The following is a 27,301-nucleotide window of genomic DNA, read 5'->3' as shown; positions in this document are numbered from 1 at the left end:
AAGCTGAAATGCCAGGGGGAAGAACAGTTTTTTGTTTGTTTTTTTTTTTTTATTTTTTTTTTGCCTGTGTCAAACCAGCAACACTGATTTTGCAAGTCCATTGCAGTGGGACTCTGAGGAAGTCTCAAGCACTAATTAAAAAGTTCAAACAAGTGTCATTCCTGCATCACTGCTCCGTCATCATCACATCCCGTAAAATTCATCCCACCTTCTTCCTTCCTCAGCGCAACTGATCTCCCCTTTCCAGACAGGGTCACCTCAAGCCCAGTTGCATGAATTGAGCTGTTACCATGGGCAGACTCCAATAATTGGAAGACTTTATTTTTTTAATTATCTCCAACTGGAAGTTCCACATTAGTGTCCAAGACAAGTTAATACAGTTGCCACCCTCAGCCTCTCATTTTTTTCCCCTCCCCAGTGCTCTTTATTATTTGAGTTTATATTGTTCAGTACATGAGAGAAGTGACCTGGCTTTAAAATAACACCTTAAAAAAAAGTAACAAGGAAGGAAGGATGACAACACAGAGTTTTAACTGCCGATGCTTTCAGTGCTGTGGTTCAGAGCAATGCTTTTGCAGAGATAGATACATATCTAAGAGGCATCTGACCAGCAGTTCAGGAACAGGACCAAGGGCCTGAAGCATCTCCAGGTGGCTTTAGCACAACAGCACTTGGAGCATGAAGTTAGGACTTCATGGTGGCTGTCCACATACAAAAGGTCAGCCCTCCCACCGAGTTCTCAGAAGCAAACCATACAAGCGTTAAACAGTAAATCAAAACATACAGAAAATGGCTAGATATTCATAGGGAAGCAGCATGACTCACTTCAGCCCACAGAGCCAACCTGGAGCCCAGACAACAGCAATGCCTTCCTCAAAAGTGGAAGATGTAGGACCCTGTACCCATGATCAGCCTCTGCCCTCACCCTGCTGCAGGCACAATCCAGTATGGGGATGGGGCAAGGGCCATGCTGGAACAAGTGTGTGCATGCACAGAGGACACTAGGGAACACTATCCTTTGCTTGGCAAAGCAAGCAGGAAAATCTGCGTCAGAATTTTGAGAACAAGGCTGCTTGGATCCAAGTGCCATTCAGGGGAAGTCTGTTCTCATTCTGAACCCAGCAAGTCACAGCCCCTTAAAGCAGGCCAGAGCAGACATCCAGCCACCAGCTCTTCTCCCCGCTCAGTGCTACGTTTGCAGAAAGTAGCTAAGATGTGTAGTTAGAGGCCAGCAAGCTTCCCGAGCTGTAGGCTTTGAAATGCAAGTGCTTGCAAGCAGTTTCTCACTGAGCTAGAGTAGGATGCACCAGGGCTTTTAAAAATTGCATATGCTGTTGTCTCTGGGTCAAGCAGCTCTGCTTCCCTCCTACAGAAATGGGAAGCCAGGGGCTAACCCATGCTGTCACCACCACACCCTACGCATGGAGGGGAGGCTGCCCTGCACCAGTTTTTGCCTGAGAAAAACATCCACCTAAGACCATGTGGGGGCATCCTCTTATAATCCATCTTTATTTGTAAAAATCCACATATAAAATCTTCGGTTTCCTTTTACAAAAACAAAAAGGCACATAAAACTACTCAAACTCTCATCCCCATGGACTGATGGTCGGACACTCCCCCCACCCCCACCTCCCCCTCGCTTTCTCCTCCAGTCCATGTTTCTTCATGTTTCCTTTAGTTTCAGCTCACTCCTGCCCAGGCACAGTTCTGCACTTACAAAGATGAAGTACGCACACAGGGGAGATGGTGGAGAGGTGGCGTGGGCTGTGCGTGGAATGTTTTACAGGCGCTTTTTAGTAGTAGGTCTCTTTTTCCACCCAACCTAAAGGAAAAGGAGGGAGACATCAGTTAGTCTTAAGGCAGACCAAGTATGAGGTTCGTAAGAGCTCCTTTTAGGCTCTGAAAACTTGCACTGTAGCACCTGAGCTAGTAAGCGACCTGTCAAGTGGAAAGATCTTGGGAAACTGTTGATGTGCTGCAGCTTTCAGACCCCATCTCAGCTTTCTAGAAGTACCCAAGCATTAACCAAGTCTTTCCCCTCTACTTCAGTGCACTGTTACTGAATATACAAGCAGGACAATGCAGGGAGAGGGACAGAAAAAGTCTTTAATTTGAACTAACTACACTATTAATGTTGAGGAAGAGAAAACACAGCAAAATACATCCCTGCAGAGTGCTCAGCACTGGGGATCTCTGAGCATTGTCAGAGCTTCTACCGAGCTCAAGAGCATGAAGAGGTGGGGAAGAAAACACACAGATCAGCAGCATATTCTTACCACCAGGGTTGCGTCTGATAATGAGCTTTCTGACTTCATCATACAGGAATATGAGGAGGGAGTATGGGAAAGCACAGAACCACCAGGTTGGCCTGTTTGGGAGAGGAGACAGTGAGAACACAGGCAGCAGAGATCCTCTTTGCCCCGCAGAGCTCTGACTGGATGGCACAGAGGAGTGCAGGAAGGCTGGCATGTCCCAGCTTGCCAGTGTGCCAGCTCCCACAAGGCTGCGGTTCAGCTGAGAATCCTCTATGCCAAGAATTACCACCAAGTTTTTTCCTCCAATAGGTTAATCCATTTTTGGATATTAATTCCAACACGAGGTGTGTCATAGCACCTTTGCTCATCTCTGTCCCAGCACCTCCCCACCTATTAATCTAGGAATATTTCCTCTAAGTACACATAACCTTTGTGCCCACAGCCCTGCTCACTTGAACTGCACTGGTTTCCCTTATGATTTACACATGCTAACATCCAGCTGCTGCAGGCACTGGGCAGAGGCCAGCCTTCTTGTCAAGAAATGCTCACACTTCAGCAACCAACTCCAGGCAAAACTTCTGAATAGAATGCAATATGTACCAGGATTTTTTTGCCATAAAAATTTCATGGCACTTAAGTCAGAGGACTGTTTGAAGTTTGAGACTAAACCCTGCCATGAGATGTTGCAATGCTGTTGAGCAATGCTCAAGATGTTGGCACCCTCCCAGCTGTTAGGGAAGTTACTATGCAGCAACTGGCCTTCTGTACCTACGTAGTATCTTTTGAAAGGCTTTATTACTTGTGCTATTTCTGTAGAAGGTAGAAAAAGACACAAGACATCATCACCAGTTCCTTTAGTAAAGGAAAATCACCTGGCCTATGTTTTAGAGCAATTCAACTGGCTTTCTTTGGAGGTGCAGTCTCTATCTGTAAAAATACCCCATGCAAGTACAAAAGCAGATGTGCTACAGCACGCTGGTACAACTGAAGTTGTGTTGCTAATTTTTAGTGGGGGACTGAACTGCAGGCTCCCCATAAACATTCTGTAAGTAGTAAAGAAAAGCAAACCCCTGGTGTGTCACAGTATAGCAAAGGATCACTCACACCCTCTAAGCTGAGCTCTTCTGGGTTAAGGCTAAGTTTCATGCTCCACAGGCTCACACCTACTTTTATCCATCTCTTGACCCAAGCACTATTGTTCTGTGGTACAGCCTGTGGCACAAAAGGCATGATGCAACTTACTTGAGAGGGTACATCCTTAGAGCAACATCCATCCCAGGGCAGTAGGAGAGGAAGGCAGCCAGAGCAGTCTCCTCAAACAGACCAAATATTAAGATCTTGTTCCTAGTAGAAACAGGAAAGCAGTTGGGAACAAAATACTTTCACAGATGACATCCTAAAAAACACCTAGTTGCCACACGGTAATGAAGGGAAACAGACATTCTGGTGTAGCCCAGAAGTCCATTGGGTGGGGACCATGAGGCCATCCAAGCTGATGGCACAGTTGTCACAAGGGTCTTTTATGTCTCTAGACAGATATATTCCAGTTCACAACTAGAGTCAACCAGCAATTGCTTTCATCACAAATTCAGAAGGCAGCTGGGGTTCATGCCACCAGATCTCTTGATACATCAGCTGCTCTGTTGCCACACAAGGCTGTGTGCTGGAGGGTGTCACTGTCCTTTGAGGTGGGTTATCTCCCACAGACAGTGCCAGTAGAAGTCAGCATTTCACTTTGTCTCAGCCTGACAACCATAGCAGGTACTACAAGAAAGAGAGCACCCAGGTCCCTCTTTTACCCAGTACCAAGGCACCTGACTGTTCAAGACTTATGCCAAGATGCCCAGACGCTGCTGGGACGAAGAACTAGAATGCCGTGTGCTGGAAAACACACAGCATCCAATTCTAGATCTTCCATGGACATCCTGACTTACTTCATCCCCTGCTGGAAGACGGAGTTTCTTCGGGTCTTACAAATGATCAAGTCCGCCCACTGCACAACCACAATGCTGACAAAGAAGGCTGTATGGCAAGTGAACTCCACTATTTTCCTCTGTTCGTAGGTCTAGAAAGCAGACAAAGCAGAGAGCATTTGTTCAGGCATGCTGCCTTTGCTCTCTGGTGCTCACACCAAGTTCAGCAGGCATTAGTATTCTGGCTAGCAGCCTCTAAGCAGTGCCTCAAAACTTACCCACTGCTGCCCATAGCTGTCTTCCACATCATTAATCCATCGGTCATCCCACTGAACTCTGATCCCTAGCAAGCCAGAAGGCCAGAACCCATTCTCCGCCATGATTACAAAATAGGTAAAGAAACCTCCAAGGGCCTGGATCATACCTAAACAGATAAGAAAGGATGATAAAACCAATGTAGCTACTGTGCAGTGCAATTATAACAGAAAGCAGTTTGCAGGAGACCCCGACCTCCTAAAAAAATTACTCCTTTTGCAGCTCAGTCTCCCAAGCAGCAGCTATAGAAATAGATCACACTAACATCAAACTCAGCTGCAACCCTTTTGCTGAGCGGCTTCTGCTCCCAACTTTGTACAGAGTTACTTCTGTTCTGCCCTGTGCTGTGATGGTATGGTACTCAAGGACACAAGATAAAACTCCCTTTGTATTCTCATTAAGCCTTGCCCACCCCCAACCATTGCAAAATACAGTCAAGAAAGTTCCCAAGGTCTGCTCCAATTAAGCATGAGCTCCCATCCTGTGAACTGGGCATGTCCCTGTAGCTGCCTTTAATCAAGGCTCCTAATACTGCGTGTTTAGGGATACGCTGGAGAGAATCCTTTACTTCTAATTAAACTAACAATGGGATCTATGTTCTTGCTGAACAAGTCTGAACCAGAGGAGAGCTGGTTGTCAGCCAGTTCCTTTACAGCGCTATGCAATTAAACAAAATTACTGTGAAAGCGATTCAATGGATCAAGCTGCACAAGCCACCGCTATGTGCCACGGGGGAAGAATCATGGCAAGTTCTTAACAGCCTGAGGTTCTGGTTTACACATCCCAAACCTCAACCCTACCAAAGTAAGCAGAACAGTCACTGACTCGGGATGGTTTATAACCCCTGCTACCGCCGAGCTCACATCACTGCCAGAGAACACAGACCAGCTTACCAATCTGCCCATAGGCCATGCTGATCAGGCGCTCATTCACCAGCTTGTCCGTTTTGGGATTTCTGGGCTGCCTCTTCATGATGTCACTCTCTGCTTGCTCATATGCCAGGGAGATAGCAGGGACCTTTGGAGGTGGTAGGACCGCTGTTAGAACCATTTCAGTTTTCCATTGCATATAAGCCTTCCTTGCCCCATGTTTTCAGGCTGAGAAACAGCACTGCCCAAGAGCCCCAGCTGCAGTATTTGGGAAGGACCTTACACCCTCCCCATCCCCAGTTTGTCCTTATGTGGAACTGAAGGATCCTCAGACTCTGAGAGCCATGAGACAGTGAGTGTGGCTTAAGGGGGTATCAAATGGTCACTTATTTTAAATCAGAACACTGGAGAAAACCGTATTTAAGCATTTTCCTTCCACCTGTCCTTTCTTTAGGGTACTTAAGAACACCCACATTTCTTTCTGAGATAGAAAAAGACATTCACCATGTCAGTGCCCAAGTCAATGCAGAGGATGGTGACTGTTCCCAGTGGAAGGGGTATGTTTGCAATGATGAAGATCAGGAACGGTGTGATTTCAGGAATGTTACTGGTCAAGGTGTAAGCAATAGACTTCTTCAGGTTATCAAAGATCAGACGCCCTGGGGCAAGGAAGAGAGAACAACATAAGTCTCACTTATCAGCAGAAGGCAGCCCGGTAGCAGATAGGCAGCTTCAGTGGTAACACTGAAAGGCAAAATGCTAGTAGAGCAAATGGAAGAGTTCTCTTGCATGCAAGGCTGAGACTGTGTGCTCCATGCATGGCATCACCTACAGAGAGTAATATTTTTGGTCACAGCAATCAGGGTTCACTGCATACAGCAGTAGGATACTAAGCCCTGGTTTCTGAAGATCACCAAGAGGCCCTGGAGGTACCCTCTGTTCTGCTCCTGTTTGAGAGCTATTGCTCCATCAGGGAAGAAAATATGTCAGACTCAGCTGGCAGATGACTGTAGGGTCAGTGTTAGGCAAAAGGACAAAGTAGCTTTTGTTACTCAGCTGCTTCCTACTGTTGACCATCCCAAAGGGTCGTGCTGGTCCCATGGAAAGGGAGAAGACTTTGAAGGGAGGAGGAAAGTGCTGCTCTCCCTGAAAACACTTGTCAGAGACAAGCTCCAGTAAAGGAGCATCCTCCAGATGCCTCTGTTTCAGAGGGAATCAGTAACACTGCTGAAGCATGCCACTTCGCCACCACTGTGCACAAATTAACTCACCTTCTTCAACCCCAGTGACAATGGAGGCAAAGTTATCATCCAGCAGAATCATGTCAGCAGCCTGCTTGGAGACATCAGAGCCAGCAATACCCATAGCAACACCAATGTCAGCCTTCTTCAGGGCTGGGGAATCATTCACACCATCACCTGTGACTGCTACAATGGCACCCTAGTCAAAGAGAGAGATAGAAAGACTGAAATCATCATAAGATGTTTTGGGCAGCTTTCTCCTGTCTTTCAGAAGATGAAGCATAAAAAAAAAGCTATTTCACTTTGCTGTTAAGAGACCTCAGTTTCTCCTTGTCCTCTTTTCACCCCTGTCCCTCTTCTGATGAGGCTTATGAGAGAACCATGCTGCTCTCTCCAAAGGAGATGTTGGACAATACATAAACATGCCAAATCCTCCTCTCCCAAGAACCTCCAGAGCATTTAGGAATTGTGTTAAACATCATGGGATCAGAAGCAAGCCTCAGTACAAACTGAAGATGTTTTCCTGCAAGACCCTTATATTTAGGTATTGTAGAGCAGCCTGACAGCAGCTGAAGGCTACGGACAGACTAATATCTAGTCTGGCCTTTTACTTGAGGGCACTGAGAAGACTAAGCCCTCCCACTTCAGAAGGCACCACGGTTGGTAGTTTATATACATGTCTGGGGATTCCTCCAATATGAAATTCTTGGACTCCCTCTCTTTACCTGTCGCTGACAGCCTTCCACAATTATAAGCTTCTGCTGAGGAGACGTCCTGGCAAAAACAATTTCTGTATGATGCATCAGGATCTCATCCAGTTGCTCACTAGTCATGTCCTTCAAACGCGAGCCATGAACAACACAAGCTTTGGCATCCCTGCATTCAAGAGACAATATAATGTTTTACTTCACAAATTAAACCAAGTTTCTCATTAGTTGTGTTTGCCCCATAAAAATATGCTCCAGTGCTCTAGGGAAAGGCCAACTCCTGCTGTGACTAAATACTAATCCAGGCAGCCTCTGCGCAGAAGTTTGATGCTCCAAGTTTAAAAGGTAGATAAGGAACACAAAGAAAAGGACAACAAGACAGTGCCAAGGAACAGACAAAAAGCCCCATGAGCAGACGAATTCTTTCTATCACTTTTTTTTAAAATGCATCAAGGCAAAGATTAGTTGTTTCCACAGCTCTTGGCCTCTCTGCAAGAAAGGAACCCCTGACTCAGGCAGTTAGCTTCCAACACCACAACAGATGCTGCGGTGCAATCCTTTTTGCAACAGACAATCTACACGTGGCTCTTCCCAGAGAGAGCTCACGCTATGCCAGTTCAGACTATTTTACGCTCTTCAGCAACAAAAGCATGCAAGGTTATATTTAGACTGGTTTGGTACCGTGCATGCTACAGCAAAATACCACCTCTCCAACCCAGCATACCATCCCTTATAGGTCTAGGAGACTATCGACACAGCTCATGACACCACCCAGTTTAGACAGGGAAATTCCTCCCCCACCCTTACAGCCAGCTGCTGGCCTGCCCAGTCACACCACCCAGTAATCCCTGGCCTTGCATGGCTAGGTTGTGAAGTTACCCTCAAAAAAAAGAAAGAGGAGAAGAATTCAGCCACAATACTTGTCTTCCCCAAGCAATGTCATTCCACAGGGTGTCTCTATTCACAGTTCATAAGCTACATGGCTACCCTCCAGGCCAAACACAGGCTGGGTCAAGCTAAGCAACGCAGACAGCCCAGCCATTCTGCAAACAGCCCACTTATGCCAAAGCACATTTTCTGAGGATGCCTCAGTTCTGCACTGAGCTATGAAGGCAAACGTTAACCCGTAAAAAGGAATTCCATTTTCACATTTATTCTGCTTGTAGCCACTGACCAGTGTCAACTCCTGCTCCCTTTGCCCATCTGCAATCAGACCCAGAAGAGAGTTTGAGAGCAAGAGGGACAGAACTGGGCTTTGAGAGATCAAGTTTAGAGAAAAGAGCTGAAACACTGCCTATAAACAGTATAAAACAGTTAAAACAGTTTGCTTTCAGTAGCCCATTCAGTCTGGACCGTGACTAACAAACTAGGTGCTTTCCTTTTATTGGAGTTTTTCCATGAACCTGGAAGTTATCTTACTAAATAAGCTTTACTAAGAATATTTTTGGGGGCAAAACTAGACCTAGCCTCTATTTAAAGATCTAGAATCACAGGAGTATGTGGTTTCAGGGTCTGCAGCAGCATTGCTCAAAACAGTCCCCAGAGCCACCCCCGTCCCCCATACGACTTCAGATACTTTTTCCTGCCTGCTACATTAGGCCAGTACATGGTGTTTGTGGAGTGACATGAACCAGGCAGGGCAAATGCTCAGCTCAGGGGGAAAAAAAATTAGCCCCCAAAAGCCTTCACCCAGACAGTTGTTTCTTTACCCCACTGTGTGGACAAGACCATCAGGACAGGCAGCTACAAGGCAGAGAAAGGATGGAAGAAACTGCCTGAGCTTTCTGTACAGGGCTTATTCCTAACTACTTCCCATGCACAAGAGCCACGCACATTCAAGACAGCTTTGTGCATTCTTCACATAACTCAGGACACACACTGAAGAGCCACAACATGCTGAGCTAAGCAGATATCAAGCTTTTCGTGTCTAGGGAAGAGATGCTGAGGGATTATCCAAGGCAAGAAGCGAGGCAAATGCTTAATTCTTTGAACAGCTCCGGCCTTCCCCACCAGTCAGTACCTAGGGTTGACCTGGCTGACAGGAATGTTGAGTCGAGCAGCAATATCTTCAACTGTTTCATTGCCCTCAGAGATGATGCCGACACCCTTGGCAATGGCTTTGGCTGTGATCGGATGGTCTCCAGTAACCATGATAACCTGAAATGCAAACAGACTGCTGTGAAAGCCTTGCCTGTACCGCAGAGCAACACTGCCCAAAAGGCAGGGTCCCTTGAGACGGAAAAGGCCACGTGGCTTTTGTTGTACCAGTGAGCCCTGGCACAGAGCAAGGCTAAGGTACAGGCAGTAACCTGTTACCAGTATGCAAGGGATAGAGGTGGATAGAAGACAAAGAAAACTGTTAATCCTGAGACAACAGATTCAGTTCCGTTTCCAGCCGGTGCTTTGTTCTCTCATCTCAGTCAGTACAGCAGGACATGCAGAACACACCTGAGCCAAATCACACGCTTTGGGACACCACGCCATCAGCGCCTGCCAGCACCCTGGCAGTTTGGAGTCTAACTTGTTTTTCAGTCCATTAACATACAGTCATTAACTCAGAGACAAAGTCTGAAGTAGTTACTAGTTAAATCCTGATCAATACTTCCCTTCACTCACATTACAGAACACAGAGTAAGGGAATCCCTTTATATCCACATAGAGCAAGGCAATTTTCAACCCAGGAATAAACTACCTTGATCCCAGCGCTTCTGCACTTGCCAACAGCGTCTGGCACAGCAGCACGAGGAGGGTCAATCATAGACATCAGTCCTATAAAGCACAGCTTGTCTACAGGAAAGTTCACCTCGTCTGTATCAAACTGGAAGCCTTCAGGGAACTGATCATCAGGCAGAGCCAAGTGACAGAATCCTGTAACACATTAAACACGTGTTTACTCTGTTCCTACATATCAGGAGGCAGAGAGAGCGAACGCTTATTGCTTCTGCAAACAGCGACGCAAGAATAACAGGGCAGCGTCAGAGGTTTAGCCAGGACTATTGAGGCAGGAACCACTCTCATATTCTGATAACTAATAGCTGTTGCTAGGTGCCCAGACACAGCTTGGTTCACACGCAGTGGAGCAAATCTAATACCATGTGGCCCCATGGAGATCGAAGGTCCCAAATCCTTTGCTTCATTTTGATCTAGGTGACCCAGCTGCTGGGCAAGACAAGACCCTACAGGCTGCCTTTTAATTTAAAGGCTAAAGGCAGGACTGTTACTATATGAATTGCTGAAGTGAGCTTGACTCAACACTATGGTTACACTGCAGGAACAGAGTACAACACCATCCACTTAATCTGTGGGGACTCCGCACAGAAGCACGAGGGACACATCTTTTCCAGTTTATTAAGGTTGCTTTTCCTTACCCAACACTCTCTCCCCCAGGCCTCCCAACTCAAGGTAGGCATTCTGAAAAGCATCTTTCATTTCCTCATCCAGTGGTTGCTCTTTGCCATGAATAAGAATGGTGCTGCAGCGATCCAAGATCCTCTCTGGAGCTCCCTTCATCACCAGCAAGTAACGGGATTCTGAGGGATTTGCATTTTTGTGGATAGACAGCTAGGGTGGAAGAAATGAAAACGTTTTAAAGACATGTACTGTGAAGGCTGTGAGTTATCACCATCACTCAGTGTTTTGTGACTACAGTAGCTCAGGACACTCTGTGATATTCTGCTCTAGTTTTCATTTACGCTCACTTTAAAAATTTTCACAAAAGAAGGAATTACTGGGTGTTCTTTAACATAAACATATAACCCCAGATGTTGCAATAGCCCTTCTTGTATCCAGTTCCACCTGTTAAGGTCATTTCCCAGCAGTTCATTCCTATTCCCAGACTCTTCCATTCTCTGTGCTCTACTGCTACACAGGCGTGAAGCACATCTGGTCTTTTCTCAGCAGCTGACACCTTAGTGTCAAGGCAGCTCCAGTAGCTCTTCCACAGTGTAACTAAGTATGGCCTGTTAACTTAAATTTATAGTCTTGAGCAGTCTACGAGCAAGTAATGGCTAGACAAGATTTTGCCACCACAACAATTTGAGGCACACTATGTGCAAATTTATGCAAGCGCTTCACACAGCAGCTCTCCCTCAAGAGGACACAGGCTTACCTGATACTTGTTGGTAGAGTTAAATGGTATTTCCACCACTTTGGGATACCTTTCTCTCATCTCTTTGACAGAACCGCAGCACAATTCAATGCATTTCAGAAGTGCAGACTCAGAGGCATCTCCCACCACCTCTCTCTGAGGAAAGAGAGAACTATCAAAGCCTACATACCAGTGGACTCATCACAGATCAGGTATTTGAAAAAAAAAAAAGTGTATTCATCTCAGCCCAGTCCCAGCTTCTACATAACATGGTATGAGAGCAAAGAATACATGGGGGTTCTCAGCCCTGGAGATCTGTGTGTGCTCAATGTCCTGCTTGAGTTTCCTTTGCTGCAATTTAAACGAAATATTTCTTGCCCTTCTGGTCTCTTTGTCCATGAGAAATTTTTTTTCTTCATTTTTATGCTGCTTTTTAGTATCTAAAGACTTTTCGTAACTCCCCTCTCCCATCCTTAGATGGGAGGAACTCCAGCTCTTAATCTTGGGTCTAAAAAAACATGACCTGAAGTTATAGTCAGAGGACTGCTAGGGAAGAATAGTTTGTTCCATCATTTCTATTAGCACAGCATCAAAACACATTTAGGAAGAAGTTTACTAAGCAACATGACCAATATTTGACAGATTATAAGCACTGTACCGTTAATTTCAGCCCTGGCTGGGTCACAGTTCAGAAGCAGGAATCTGAATTGATGTTATGCCAGCATTTGCACCAGAGCTGAGCCAGCAAAAGTTTAAAAAGCCAAGACATGTCAGCAAGAACAGACTGGCTAAAGACTGTCTCCCACAACTGCTGCTCCCCCAGCTCTGGTGTCTACTTCTCCCAGTTCCCAGAACCGGGTGTTTGCAGCTTTTAAGTGTACAAATGCCAGATATAACGATTCTTGAAACAGTCAGACATTGGGAAGTGCCTAGGAAAGCCTTCTGGTCCTTCCTAGCCCTGTCTGAAGTATCTGACCTCCCAAACAGACTGTAGATGCTAGCAGGTGGCAGGGAGCCTGCCAGGAGAAATCTGTCTTCCCAGTCCCATCTCCTCTAAGAGTGCTAGACTGCAAAAAGATTAGGAGTGGCAGATACCTCTACCATGCAGGTTCCTGCAACCCACAGGATTTAATCTCACTACCAGTATGGGAGTGCGGTGCTGGGGAACAGGACAAACATTCCTTTTAGGAACTCACCTTAAGAATTGGAACATTTTCCTGGTTGGCCTGAAACACAGCACGGTTGCAGAGACCTGCAACTCTGGACAAAGCAGTCCAAGTAGCCGAGCTCTTGTCAAAGGAAGCGCCTGAAAGTGGAGGAGGAATGTCAAAAAGCTCCTACCCAAAAAAATAAAAATCACACAACCCCCAAATCCCACAGCCTTAAGAGCAAGAAGCCTTTACCTCAGAAATAGGAAATGCTTAGAGCCTGTTAGCACACTACATATCTCTCAGTCCTCATTCCTTCCCAGATACTTGATGAGCAGCTCGTTATTTTAAGACCCAAGGGTGGAACAGCAACAGTGCATAAGATTTGACTGCTTTTGAGATTCCAGTAACAGCTGCATCCAGCAGCAGGGGCCATGCTGACAAAGCCAAGGAATCCTGGACAGATAACATTCTTTCAAAGGGGCTTGAGTAAGGGATGCTGGGTTCCACCTCCAGGTTGTCTCACTTCATCCATCACTCAGGAACTGAATGAAATAGCTCCCAAAGGAACAATGCTTATAAAGAAAGATACTGCTTCTCCCATGCTGGCTCTTAAGTTGGCTTCAAGGGAGATGAATTGAACAGACAGTTAACTGATAAGCTAATGTACTTTCCATGAAGTGAAATCTTCTAGGTTTATTTCTACTGCAGCCAAGCCAACCGCTGCCAGGCCAAAACCAAGTGCTTCCAAATGACACTTTATTTATAGCTTGTTACTTTGCACTAGTGTTAAAGACCAAGAACAGTAAAGCAGCTTTTTTAAGTGGTTCAGACAAGCACGATGTTTTAGAGTGGTTGGGGGCAGGGTGCAGTAGCACCACCAGAAAAAGTTTATGCTAGTAATGTGTTGCAAGCACATTGCACAAGGTAGATGACAGCTAGAAAACTCCTGAATTCGGTTGTACTAAACAGTTCTGGAGAGGTAGGTACATCTTCTCAATTGCACAGCACTCCAAGATTCCAGATTCTTATCAATATCTAGAAGAAACTTCCTGCTGAAGTCTTACAGTCACTTCACTCATTGCTACCACTCTGGGTAGCAATGTTCTGGGAAAACCCCTGGTTCAAGGGCAGCCATCTAGTTCAACAAGAGAAATTTCCATCTGGGTTCATTCTCAAGTAATTATTAGCAGGGTCAACACCTCTGCTGTCCACACCTTCAGCAGACTTAAGATGGGGCAATTTCAGATACATTTTGGCAAAAATAATCAGTACTCTGCAGTACAGAACTGCAAATAGTTCTACATACAGGACAAGCATAATGGGCTGAACATTCAAGAGGCTCTAATTCCAGTGGAATAATTCTGAGTAAAAGCAACCTATATGGAGTTTAAGGGTTAAACACAACTGTGGTACAGTGCAAAGCTTTCTATGACACCTCAAGTCTTTTAACGTACATTATAGATCATACGTTAGAAGTCCTTGCACTGTGAACTTCACTTGGACTGGAGAGCTAGAAACACAGCTTCTTAGAACTACAGGTGTACAGGAAACCCCAGAAAAAGTCATTTTTTCAATGAAATGCCTCAAGTGCAAAGAGATGGTCTTACCACTCTGGTTCTCTGTAGTATCAGCCTCATGAATCTGATTGTCAAACCACATGTGTGCAACCGTCATGCGGTTCTGTGTCAGAGTGCCTGTTTTGTCAGAGCAGATAGTGGATGTGGAGCCCAGGGTTTCCACAGCTTCCAGGTTCTTCACCAAGCAGTTCTTACGAGCCATACGCTTGGCTGTTAGTGTCAGACATACCTGGAGACAAGGAAGATGCGCTGGTTAGATGCGCTTGTGCGCTAATACACTGCTACCCAACTCACCGTGGGCGTGGAATGACAGCCAGCTTACATGCCCTGCAGTGACTCCCTAACTCCGTGCTCACCCTGACAGTGCAAAACAAACAGCAACATTTAGGCTCAGCTGCTAGGTTTAAACTACACATTGTCGTCATCACAAAAACCTCTAGAAAAGGACTCGCAAGGCTTCACACTCCTGCTTCTCAGAGCATTAGGAAGGAAATAACATGCCCTGGACTAACATTTTAGTTAAAAGTTGCAGTTCCCTAATCATAGGAACTCTCAAAATATGCGGTGACGGGCCACATATGAGAAGGCCCAAAATAGCTCTGGTGATAGGGCTGCAACTTACTGGTGTAGGAAGCCAGCAGCCCCAGCTACCCTTTCTCACCAGAGACTCTTACCTGGTCCCAGCTCCCAACTGTTCATTCCCCAGCTCAGTTGCTGCTCTGCTTCGTAAGGCTGCATGGAAGCCTCTAGCCCTGTCTACCACCACCTTCTACACAGCTGAGCACACCTAGATACTCGCACCATCTCTTCTGGAAACCAAACTTACAAGAACATCTGCTAGGTCCCAGATCAAAAGCTGGGACTTCAAAGCAGCTCGCTGGATGCTCTGCCAGCCCTTCAGGGTTCGAGGGGCTAGTGTGCACGTGCATGTAGAAACCCTAAACAGTTTTAACAGGAAGGCCCCTTCTTGCCACAGAAAAAGGCAAGACAAGGCCAGAACTCCTAGTCTTGTTCACTTCAGTTCTACGATGCCAAGCCCCTGCACAGGTCCAGCTTAGGGACCCATCTTTGTTAGAAAAACAGCTGCAGAACTTGACATTGATTCGGGCAACTAGTCTAAATACACTGAATTTCTAAAGCACTCACTACTGAGCACCTACCATTACTTTAGTCTTTACTTCTGAAAGCACACTGACCATGAGGCACTTCACTTCCTTAAGAACCATATATGGAACTCATCCAATCTTTTTTTCCAACTTCACTTACCGTGACCGTTGCAAGCAGCCCCTCAGGGACGTTGGCAACAATGATGCCGATGAGGAAGATCACAGCCTCCAGCCACGTGTACTCAAGGATGAGTGAAAGAATGAAGAAGGAAACACCCAGGAATACAGCCACTCCAGTGATGAGGTGGATAAAGTGCTCAATCTCCATGGCAATTGGAGTTTTCCCTCCTTCCAGTCCAGAAGCCAGACTGGCAATACGGCCCATCACAGTGCGATCCCCAGTGCTAATGACAATGCCACGGGCAGTGCCTAGAAGACAGAGACAGGGTTTAGAAAACAAAAACCCTTCCCAAAACACACTGAGTTTGTTCAGCCCATCCTACAGTCTTAGCAAGCTTTGCCCACGATAATGCAGGTAGGCATTCCAATGGCCAAAGTCTCCCACCACAGCTTTTTTTACTCTCTAGCAGCATGAGAAGTAGAGAGAAGTGCTGCACAGAATTCTCATGTGACTGGTCAAGCTCTATGCCCTCTCCCTTCTATCCCAGGGAATCAAGTGCCAACTGCAGTGAATTAGAAGAATTAGACGGTGTCCTCTTCCCTCCTTTAAGGGGAGGCCCGTTTTCTCTCCAAGGCTCTTGAGAAAGATAAGAATATCCCTCAGTTTTTCTGGGTTGGTTTTTTTTGGGGGGGGGGGGGGGGGGGGGGGGGGAAGAGCAGGGGACAGTCCGCTGGTGAGAATCTGTCAGGAGAGAACACAATAGGAGTCAGGTAGAATTCTACACCATCACTGAACATCTTGACACTGTGTGGGTGTGGAAAAGATGCTCTGAGCTTCAGCACAAAGTATCTACCACCGTACAGAGCTGCAACAGGAAGTTCTGCCAGTTTGAAACTCCTGCTTTCTGCAGCAGCTGTCGTAATTCTTACAGCTCTGCCTAACCATCTTGGTCCACATTATGTTATCTGCACTTTAACACTGCTGTAATGAGGCAGTCAGGCTTGAAGATACACCACAGAGCTGCTCCTCTAGGAGGAGCAAGAAAGAAAAAGCACAGTAGTGCCGTCAACTCTTCTTTGTCCATTGCACAGTATTTTAGTTGGAATGGGCAAAGCCTTTGCTGGTAACTTCCAGCCTGCTCTTGCATGGTAGCAGCAGGCTACTAACTAATACACTAAACTCACACAACGTTTGCATTGCTCACCTCTGCAGTTCAATCTCTAGCACTGTTAATACTTCAGGGAAGTGGGAGAGTCACATACCTTCCACACAGTTGGTAGAAAAGAAAGCAATGTTCCTGGTCTCCAGCGGGTTCTCATTGGAGAAGTCTGGAGACCTGGTCTGAGGCTCTGATTCACCAGTAAGTGAGGAGTTATCCACCTGCATGGAAGAGAGCACTTTGTCATACACAAGCAGGCAGATGCCTCCACAGTGAAAGCAGATAAAACACTAGGCATTTCCCTGACCCTTCTCTTCCAATCCACCCCCATTCGCAGCACAGAAGACATTCTTTGAAACCAGACTAATCCAGCACCCTTCACAATGAAGTTTTCAGACAGTCTGCCACTGCTGTACCTTGCAACCATGTGCAGATATGATCCGAAGGTCGGCTGGAATTCTGTCTCCTCCTTTCACCTCCACTAGATCTCCAACTACAACACCTTCAGCATTGATGCTGATCTTCTCACCATTTCTGACTACAAGAGCTTGCTGAAAGACAGTAAAGAAACAACCTATGTCAAAAGCAGATCTTAGGAAGGGGTTCAAAAGATCCAAGTATCTTAAAATAGCTCTGCTATGGTTCTACGAGGTTTCTACTTGTACTAAGATGTTTATCTCAGATATGTATGTTATTTAAGAAAAACAGCTATTTTTGTTTTCTTGATATTAAAGTTCCTTGTTGCCAAGGAAACAGTAAGATAGTTATGTATGATACAGACCATCCACGAAGGAATCTTGAGGTTTAGTACTTATCATACCAGTTACTGACCTCGCCAGATTATCGATAAAAGTGTCCTATGAATGTTAATAAGCTGGCAGAACTCACAGGGTGCCAGGAACTGCCCTGGCCTATTAGCATAGATACTTGGAGCATAAAGAGGAAGGAGTCTCAGACCCCTTGAAATTAAGAGCTAGAAACCCACACTAACAGCCAGGCCTTTTGCAATTGAAGCTGATGTTTCAAACAGTTAATAGCCTTGAGCAAGCTACAGCTTGGCAGATCTCAAGGAAGTGAGGTATTCCATACCTGAGGCACCATGTTCTTGAAGGACTCCATGATCTTGGAACTTTTTGCTTCTTGGTAATAAGAGAAACAGCCAGTAATGATAACCACAGCTGCCAACACAACACCCAGGTACAGCTACAAGGAGCAAAGAAAGCGAGTCAGAAGACGATCTGCCTGAAAGTCTTCCAGTTTAACCAGATAAATTGCTTGATATTTAAGTGTCGCATTACAAAGCGTGGAGGTACTTGCAGTCTCTGTACATTTTGTACACAAAGGCCATCTACAAGCTAGTGCTGTTAACACAGCACGAAGGAAGTCAGCTGTTCATTTCATTATGTGGAAGCACTCCAAGACATGTTAAGCTCACACACTGAATTTCCCATGCTTATGGGAAAAGCTTCTGGACTGAATGCTTAGAGGAAGTTAATCTGCTTTGAGCCAAACAGGCTGCTCAGCCTGCCTTTGAGGCGAAACAGACATTTTTACTTACATTATCATTGTTGGGCTCCTCCTCCATCACACTTTGTATGCCGTAAGCCAGAAAACATAGAATAGCACCAATCCACAACAGGAGCGAGAATCCTCCGAAGAGCTGCCGACAGAACTTTACCCATTCAGGAGTGGTGGGTGGGGGTGTGAGGGAATTTGGGCCATCACGAGCCAAAATCTCAGCTGCACGTGCAGAAGTCAAGCCCTAGAAGAGAGGTTCCTTTTATAGGCATTGTGGCAAGACTGGGGAAGGTAGCTCTGAATTTGTTCATGTTCTGCCACAGCAACAAGGAGATGCTCAGAGGAAATGGAGATCTCCACAGCTGCCACGGCTCTGCAACACAAGTGCAGAACGTTGGACGCTACTTGAGGAACCTGCAGGCCACAGGGCTACAAACACCAAAGAAGAACAAGACAAGAAGGCTACAGCAGCAGACTCTGAGCCCTGAGGAACAGCCCAGTGCAATCCATCCTATCAAATTATGGAACAAGTGAAAGCTGGGGGCCATAAAGATGATGACACTTTGGACTGACCTTCCAGGAAGTTCAGCTTTCAGAAGCCAAGGTCTTTAACAGAAATATGCAAGTCTCTGTGCTGTTCTAGAGTAAGAGCAGACTTGCTGCTATATGCAATCATGCAAAAAACACATTAAGCAAAGCAAACAAGAGCAAAGGTGCAAAACCACTCCAGTGCTTCTGCACTGGACTTTGAGGTTAGCTAGGACATTTGCACACCTCTTACTACGAAAGGGTAAAATTTTAACTGCTACTAGCCATCATTAAGTCCCTGGGCATATGCTAGCTCACTAGACTACATCTGCAATATAACAAACATTCGCCTTTATTACAAGCTCCTCAGGGAAAAAAAATAAATCCAAGAATCAACTTGACCTTGGAACAATTCAGAGGCTGATAACAGTGACATTGTTGGAAACAAAGTCACTGAAGTATTGCAGCCAGGCTGTACAGTGGGAGGACGAAGAGAAGCATTTGTGAGCTCAACAGCTCTCCCAAAGCCTGGGAAACTTAACTGGAGGAGGGGAGATTAAACAAAAAAAGAAAGGGAAAAAAAACCAGACCACCCAGATCTCCCTTTGTGAAGTGCTCTGAGCCAAGACTGTTCCCTTTTCAGATCAGGGCAAGGAGGGAGGGAAAACAAAGCCTACCTACCCGACTCAAGTCTGTTCCGTATTTACGATGAAGTTCATCAAGGCTCAGCTTGTGGTCATCCTGAAAGACAAGAAATGGTTGCAGGGAAAGAGATCACAGTGCCTGCAGGCTCATCAGAAAGAGCTCAGCAATTCCATCCCCCACCCCAGGTTTCCTATCTGTAACGGTTTGGTGAGATAGCAAGACTCTACCTCATCTTCTCTGTGAAGAGAATTTCAATCTCATTCCACAACTCAAAGCGGGCTCATCTTTAGCATTCTTGTGGCTATTTGGGTACAACATGACAGCTTTTAAAACAAACTATGTCTCAGTGCAGTCTTTACACCCCCAGCAGATTCTGTGAAGCCTCAGTGGGTTGGGTTTTTTTTGGGGGGGGGGGGGGGGGGGGGGGGGGCGGGAGTTGGGAAGGAAGGTAGGAATGTACAGAAGATTAACCCTGTAATTTCACACATTTTTAAGTAACGCTGCCAGTTTAAGCAGTGTTTCTTCCCTGAAAGAGGCTCCTTTTCACAGCCAGGCTATTTTTCAACTGGATCATGTTGGTGCAGAGCAGTGCCTCACTTACAAGGTTGTACTGGAGGGAGCAGATGCTTTAAGTTAACATTGCTACTGAACACAAAAATCTCATCTTGGGGCAAGCATTAGTATCGCCTCTCCCTAACAGAGGGGCCAAAAATGCGAAAGCCCAGACTCAAATCCACAGCACAAACAAAACCAGCATCATCTTCAAGAAGAGCAGATCTAAGCTGGATGATGCTCACAGACAGATGTATAGCATCATCCAACCTCCACAGATGGGGACGGGAGACACTCCCCACAGCCTCAAACACAATTAGAAGGAATAATACTGAGGTCAGTCTGAGCAGAGGCCAGCAGTAAATGGAGCTGTACAGACTCAACTCCTCAGCTGGAATGAAAACAGCAGTCTCACTCACATGACAGCACAATAAAGCCTGCAATGCTGCTATCCAGACAGCGCTTGCCTGGGTGAGGAAACGCAGCTACGCTGTGCTACGGGTAACACAGGCAAGCAAATACTTGGGTTCTGTGTCAAGTGCCTTTTGAGAAGTGATGTTTTCAGGGCCTACTGCATGGTCATCTTGATGCTGAAACACTTGCAGCATGTCTGGCTTGGAGACAAAGGGGGCGAGAAGGGAGATGGGTGCCTTCAGTCACACCATGCTGTCAGCACACCAGCTCTTTTCTCTAAGTCACATGAGGCGCAGGGCTTTGGGGGTAGTAAACATTCTTAAAGCTGCTCTTTCCATGCCCTACACTCTTACCATTGAGACTTCCTTTTTAAGCTCATCCATGTCCCTCTCCTTCTTCCCCTTTTTCTTTGCGCCATGCTCTGATGTAGCAGTGGGCTCATATTTGTCTCTTCCAGCCTGCAAAAGAAGACACAGTACCGTTAGAAACACCTTACCATCAACTTACAAACAATCTACAGGAGTCAACATGAACTATGCACACAAGGCTGCCAGGCAGACAAAATGATTACTGCTTATTAAAGTTATGCCACTTCAATTAAAAAAAACCAGCTAGTGAGCAGACAAGTCTCCTCAACAGTACCCCCGATACACAGATTACAGCCATTGTGGAAGTCTAGCTAGGAGGAAAGCAAACTACATGCTATTCAGTCAGTCTTGATGTGTGAGCCCCAGCTCAAGCTGAAAAAGTGATGAAGAGCAGAAGAAACCAATTCCTGAGTGCATACGTATGTTCCCTTCAAGACATTAACTCCTCCTCCCCGCTCTCAGTCTTCCACATCCTCTGGCAAGGAACAGCCTATCAACTGAAGATAAATAAGAGGTGGTATCTCTGACTGGTCGAATCTGGGGGATAAGTTCCAACACTTTCATTCTCAGTTTGGCACTCTAGCTGGCTGGTTACGCAACAGAAATCTGCTTTCAATTTATGGCAGTTTGACCAGTGAGAATGGTATACAAAGCCATAGTACACTTCACAGATTCAATCTGTGCTCAGTCCCGCTTACACTTCACAGAGCAGATGATCTGCTTAAAGCCCCTTTATTCAGATGGATTTTCATTCACTTTCATTATGGTTAATTCTACATGAAATCATGCAGAGATTTAGATCTCGTCATGATCGGGTAAACAAGCATCTAAGAACAAACAAATTATGACTTAGCACATACAAACATCACTTAAAAGACAAAAAAAAAAGTACAGAAGAGTTACAGGCAGAAATAATCCCAAACTGCAACAAGTTTGGACACCCTGTAAGATACTAAAACCAGGCACCAGTATAGTCTTTATTAAGTACCCCATACATTTCCAGACTGTCACAAGCCCATAAGAGCAGCTTTTCCCTCCCTTCACTTCTGTGTGGGACCTGTTACATCTCTGCCAAGTTTTCTGCTATGAGATTTTCACCCAGTAAGATCCCAGAGAAGTATTTTAAGATGAAACAGCAGTTAGTGGCACCACAGTCAAACCGTTAACAAGATTAAGAAAAGGTTTCCAAAGGCACTGAGCATGAGCACCTCAAATCACAAACTGGATTCCTGAGAGCAATCTGGACACAGAAACTATTGTTAGGATCCAAGAACTGTCCTGTTGAGCAGCAAGCACTGGATATTTTTATTATTTACTGCAAGAGAAGTAGAAACCAAAACCAAAAGTGAAACTACATGAAAAAAAAGGAAAAAAATCATGACTTTTCTAAAAGAATCCATCAGTCACATCTAGACAACGATTTTTATTGTTCTGAGAAAGCTCTGTGCACACCACTCTGCAGCCAGTCATACATTTCACATGCACAGACCTCCTCTCTTGCCCCATTCAGTAAAGGCAGCCTTTGCATCCCCCATATCCTTGCATGCAGCTCCAGAGCTGTGCAATGGAAACAGTTTTTCATAAGTGGAGGGGAGCCAAGCTGTTTGCCTCCTCTCCTACAGGAAAAGGACACGGAACTACAGACTGTCAGCATTCCTGACATTCTCTTCCCTGCACCTAAACTTCCATTTCACTCCTTAAAAAAAGCAAAAGCCACAGAACTTAAACCACCACAGTCCTTGCATTCCAGCATCACAAGAATTTGCCACGGGGCAATTCACAAAACGTCACCACGAAGCTTCTCTCTCCTTCAATCTTCAAAGGAAACAACTTTGATTTCTGCTAGAGCTCTAGCAGACAAGTCCAAACAGTGCTGCACAAAACACAAGCTTCTTGATTATTGCTTGAGACAATAAATGATTTCTAACGAAGGTGAAGGAGCTGGTACCTTGACTAGCAGTTCATCACCTTCAGCTTCACCCTTTCCCCCAACAAAAGCCTGGCAAGCTCTTGCAGGTGATCTAAAAACCTCCTGGTTCTTTGAAACTTCTGAGAGAAGCGCAGTTACTCGGCTTATCAAGGGCAGCCCAAGAATATAAGTGTTTAAGCTCTTTCAGCTGCAGAGATGACCTACAAGTGGGCAAACATGAAAAGGCTCACTGCCCTTGTACAAGCATGATTTGCTTAAAAAAAGCTGAACAAAACACCCAGCGACCAGCTGCAGTCGGGACAAAAAGCAGATAGAGTTACTCATTTCTTTAACCACCCAAATATTTGGGTCTTAATGGAGTCCATCTTACCCAACTCAGAGCTCCTCAGTTTAAAAAAAAACAACAGAAAAAGCACAATACTCCCTTCTGTTGCTTTAGTACCACCCTTACAGAAAAGGTAAGTCAGTAGCACCAGTTTCAGTTCTTGCTATAGAAAGATTTCATGCGGAGTCTGAACCTCCTGCTCCATCATTCAAATCTGAACTTGTCCCATCGGTCAAAGTCCTGCCCCTGTTCAGTGCCTTCTGGGACACTGTCTCTCTTCGGGCAAGATGAGCCCACGGCTTGCACTGGCTGGGCTGCCAGGGAACGAGGGGCTCATCCCACCCCTCAGTGTTGTAGGATTTCCCTGCTCTCCCCTCATTTTCCTGCCGTACAAAGAGAAGGCAGCCTACAGTACTCCAGATCCACATCTTATCGAGAATTAATCACATGATCTGAACACAAAGGAAGGTCTGTCTCAACAGAAATGTCACCCCTGTTACTTGACTTAGCCTAGGAACTCTGACTCATCAAAACTGCCACAGAAAAAACAACACAGCTTTTTTTTTTTCCATGCAAGATTTTTTTTTTTTTTTCCATTGGCTTAAGCACAACATTTGTACACACCAGTGTAGGAAGTTTTATACAGCCCCCAGAAAATCCTATTGTCTTTCAGATAGAGTTTATGCTTTTCCGTCCTGGACTAATTGAGCCATTCATGACTGATGTTCTCAACACCAGCCATGACTGACCAGGAAACGGGAGGGGTGCAAATCAGCAGACAAGCTCAGAAGTACCCTATTCTAACATCACCTAATCCAACAAGAAATGTCAAGTAAAAGCCAAAATAAATTACGCAGTCTCTGGAGGGCTGGTCTGTTCTAGTACTTATGTCATTATAATCAACTGTGCAGAGAAAACAGAAAAGTTACTGTCCAGCTGCCTCATGAGAGTCTTCAGTAAACATATTAACTATATGAGGCATGATACAGACTATACCTATTGGACTAAAAATGCTGCTCCATGACCCTACATAATCTCAGCAAGGGATGTAAATGCCTTCTCTGGATCTTTCTTACTCCTTCCCAAGAGTTGTGTTCAATCTCCTATCTTTAATCAAAAGTCTAATCAACCGCATCGACAGAGCAGACTCTCAGCATCCAGGACAGTACAAAGCAGTTTTTACTCAACAGGTAGTAACTGCTTGTTGGGAGCAGACTGCTGCTTTCCAAATTACAGAAGGACAAGCTCTCCTCCCATGAGAAGGGATCTAAACCTTTCAAAGGTTTTCATCATTGAGGTAAAAATGGGACCATCCACACACCCTAAGTCTTCCCTGGATATTAGGACAAACATCTCATGGAGCTGCTTGAAGACCCAAGAGCAGAACTAGCCTTCCAAATGCCCACTGCACAGCTGAGCAGCCCTTCCTGGTTCTTCAGGGCTGTGCCAACTACAGAGTGTCATCTCCCACACTTCCTTGCCTGGAATATCAGTGCATCTTTACCATCAATCTCAGGTAGCGCCAAACACATGAAGATCAGTGGACCAGACAGTTCTCACCTAGAGAGCTGGTGACTTCAGCTACCCCTTGAAGAGGCCTGGGTGAAACAATGATCTTCTGCAGTTTTCAGCAGGTCAGGATCCCACCGGGTTGTGGGATTGCAACCTGCAGGTAGAGACCACTTGCCAGAGACCCTTCATCCCGTTACACCGCTTTTGCAAAAACACGCGTTGACTAGGCCCAGGGTTTTCTTTGGTAAGAGGAGTATCCTCTAGCCATAGTAATAAAAAGTGGGAGTGAAAAAGATGGGGCAGAGGGGAAGAGCAATACATTAAGATTTAATCACACCAGATAAGGATTGCTTTGATTTGCATAATTTCCCCTCAGTTGGCCCATTATGCAATAAGCCTTACTAGTTTCAGGGGGGGGGGGGGGGGGGAAACCTCTTAACTGGGGTTCAGGCATGAAGCCCTGACCTCCAGAAGCAACTCAAAAGCAACTCAAAGCACACACTAACACTGTGTGCTATGGCCGTGCAGCGAGGGAGACCGAGCGAGACGCGCTGCTGTCTGCAGACAGCTTCCAGGCAGCGCTGAACAGAAATGAAATCCCGTCCGCTTTCCTCCACTACGCACACCCCCTTGGATAATCTGCTTTTTGGGCTGAACAACACACCCGGGCAGCTCACGGCCCTCCCCTCATTCCGTTACCATTTAAAGTAAAACAGACACTCTGCTCAGCTTCTCCTCACAGCTGTAGAGACAAGGAACTTGTTCTCTCACACTTAGGCTCTTACTTTCTCTTCCATCCTATGCTCTCATGGGAAAGAGGTTTCCTTCTTGGGCACCCCTAACTGAGGGCAGGCACATGATGTTCAGTGTTGCATCCACACACTGCCTTTTTCACAGCCTTGCTCTCTCACATCCCCATTTTTCAGGGGGTCCTCGCATGCGTTCTCACTGCTAAACAAATAAATCTTGTGACTTGCTACCAGAAAGCCTGAGACACCCGTACACTGTTGAATTAGCCCTCGTGTTGGCACTTCAGTCTCAGGCCAATTGCTTTATTAACCAGGCAACCTATGAGATCTGAAATGGAAGTGAGACAGCTAACAGCCTTCTATATTGAAAGCGTTTGTACCTCCTATTAGTTCAGCCAAATCAGCCTAAGCCCGCGAAGCCCTTTGCACTGCAGTCATACATACACACACAACCCCAAGGCTTCTTTGAAGATTTAAAGCATCCAGAAGACTGCAACACCACCAAACCCCCCCTCAATCTCTTGAATGACCTCTTATTATGCACGCTGCCTGTTGCCCACAGGACTGAAACACATCACACTGGGCTGCCAAGCATCAAGAAGACTTCACTGAGGAAAAAGACACACATAAAGAAATCCTGAAAACCCACCCCACACACTCAACCCCCTTTTCCCAGTAACTGTCCGTTCAGCCATGTTCTTGCAGCTCCTCTTCTACACACACGGTTATGTCAACATTGCCGCCGCGCCGGAGAGGACAATGCAAAGTCAAGCCAGGGTTTGAACAGCGCTTGGGAAGCACAGAACACCTGTAGGCAGGGACAACGTTACCACCTCTGCGGCCCAAGGCCCGGTCACTCTCTCCTTGAGGAGCGGAGAAATTTGGGAATTTTCCAGGAATGAGTCTAAACCAAAGGTAAATAAAAGTCTCCACACCTCCAACTATACAAGATACACAGGGAAGTATTTCAAGGGAAAAAAACAAACATCCAAACAATAAAGCCCAGAAACTGGTCTCTACTTTTTCAACATCATGCAAAATCAGAGCAACCCCAGAGGTGCTGCTGCTCCACACATCGCAACACCCAACTTCGGGAAGTCTTCACTCCTGTCTCCAAGAGCCTTCAGATACACTTTTCTTTACTTAAAAGATATGATCCGAACTAAGGACTTCTTCTCCCTTCCTATAAGGCAGAAACAACGCTGGTACAGGGTGGAAACCGCTGTCTGAGAGGCTTTCATCACCCCAAGTCACAGGACAGACACGATGGAGTCAGGGGCGACCACCTCCCTCCCGCCACCAGCCCCCTCCGCGCTCTCACTGCTACCAACAGGCCAATTAGCCCTAATAAACCCTAATAATCCTAACAACACCCCTTCTTCCCCCGCCACACACCCCCCCGCCCCCGGGGGCCTCGTGTCTCAAGAAGTCTAAAGTACTCTCAGGAGACAGGGGAGCAGCCACGCTCCACAGCCCAGCTCCAAAAGGGCATCAGATAACGCCAGCCCCGGGGGCTGCGGGGCCCCACACGCCCGGGGGCGGGAGGCCCTTTTTCGGGGAACTGGGGGGGGGGGGTGGGGGGGTGGCCGGGGCTCGGCAGCGAGGGGAAGGTGGTTTGGGCCCCCCAACCCCTCCGGGGTCACCCTAGCGCCGGGCTCACGGGCACAGCGGCCATGCCTGCGGGGAAAGCCCGCCGGCGCCTCGCCCCGCCGTGTCCGCCCCCCCCCGCCGGCTACTTCCTCTCCCGCCGCCGGGGCACGTTGCTGAGGGACGGGCGGCACCGGCGCCGCCCTCTAACGGCCGTTACCGCGCGCCCCGGGCCCGTCGCCTTCACACACGACGTGGCCGATCCCCCTCACCCCCCCCGCCCCGCCACCTCAGCCCGGCACAGACAAAGCGGAGCCCCGCCCGCCCCAACCGGAGGGGAAAAGGGAGGGGGGGGGGGGAGCACCGGCCGCGCTCCGGTTCTCCTTGAATTTCCCAGCCCGGTCCGTGCGCCCCGCCCGGGCCCCGCCGCTCACCCCCTTGCCCATGGTGGCGGGCGACTGCGTGCGGGTCCGGTGGTTGGGGACGGGGAGCCGCGGCGCCACGTGTCCCAGCCGGCGGCAGGTGCGGAACAGCAGCAGCAGCGCCCCGGCCGCTGCTCGCCTTCCTCCTCCTCCTCCTTTCTCCGCGGCTCACTCTCCTTCGCCTCGCCCCCCCTCTGCCCCCCACCCGGGTCGCTCCTCTCTGTCGCCGCAGCCGCCCGCAGCTCGCAGA

At 46.8% G+C, this 27,301-nt stretch overlaps 1 protein-coding gene across 1 annotated transcript; it reads right to left on the bottom strand.

Moving 5' to 3' along the window:
- Positions 1-300: 300 nt before the first annotated feature.
- ATP1A1 (ATPase Na+/K+ transporting subunit alpha 1) lies at positions 301-27,301 on the bottom strand. Its single transcript, XM_074808742.1, has 23 exons — positions 27,064-27,301; positions 20,512-20,616; positions 19,229-19,288; positions 18,060-18,263; positions 17,591-17,704; positions 16,918-17,052; positions 16,605-16,722; positions 15,382-15,650; positions 14,146-14,344; positions 12,584-12,693; positions 11,409-11,543; positions 10,669-10,861; positions 9,993-10,168; positions 9,321-9,457; positions 7,319-7,469; positions 6,624-6,792; positions 5,857-6,011; positions 5,377-5,500; positions 4,447-4,592; positions 4,190-4,320; positions 3,498-3,599; positions 2,277-2,368; positions 301-1,822 (listed from the first exon to the last, which is right to left on the bottom strand). Exons 1-23 carry the CDS (start codon positions 27,073-27,075, stop codon positions 1,794-1,796), a joined length of 3,066 nt encoding a protein of 1,021 aa, XP_074664843.1. The 5' UTR covers positions 27,076-27,301; the 3' UTR covers positions 301-1,793.

This window comes from Strix aluco, chromosome 2 (genome assembly GCF_031877795.1).
Source record: "Strix aluco isolate bStrAlu1 chromosome 2, bStrAlu1.hap1, whole genome shotgun sequence".
NCBI classification, from domain to species: Eukaryota; Metazoa; Chordata; class Aves; order Strigiformes; family Strigidae; genus Strix; species Strix aluco.
The sequence above is the reverse complement of the archived record's forward strand: the minus strand, read 5'-3'. Positions and strand labels throughout refer to the sequence as shown.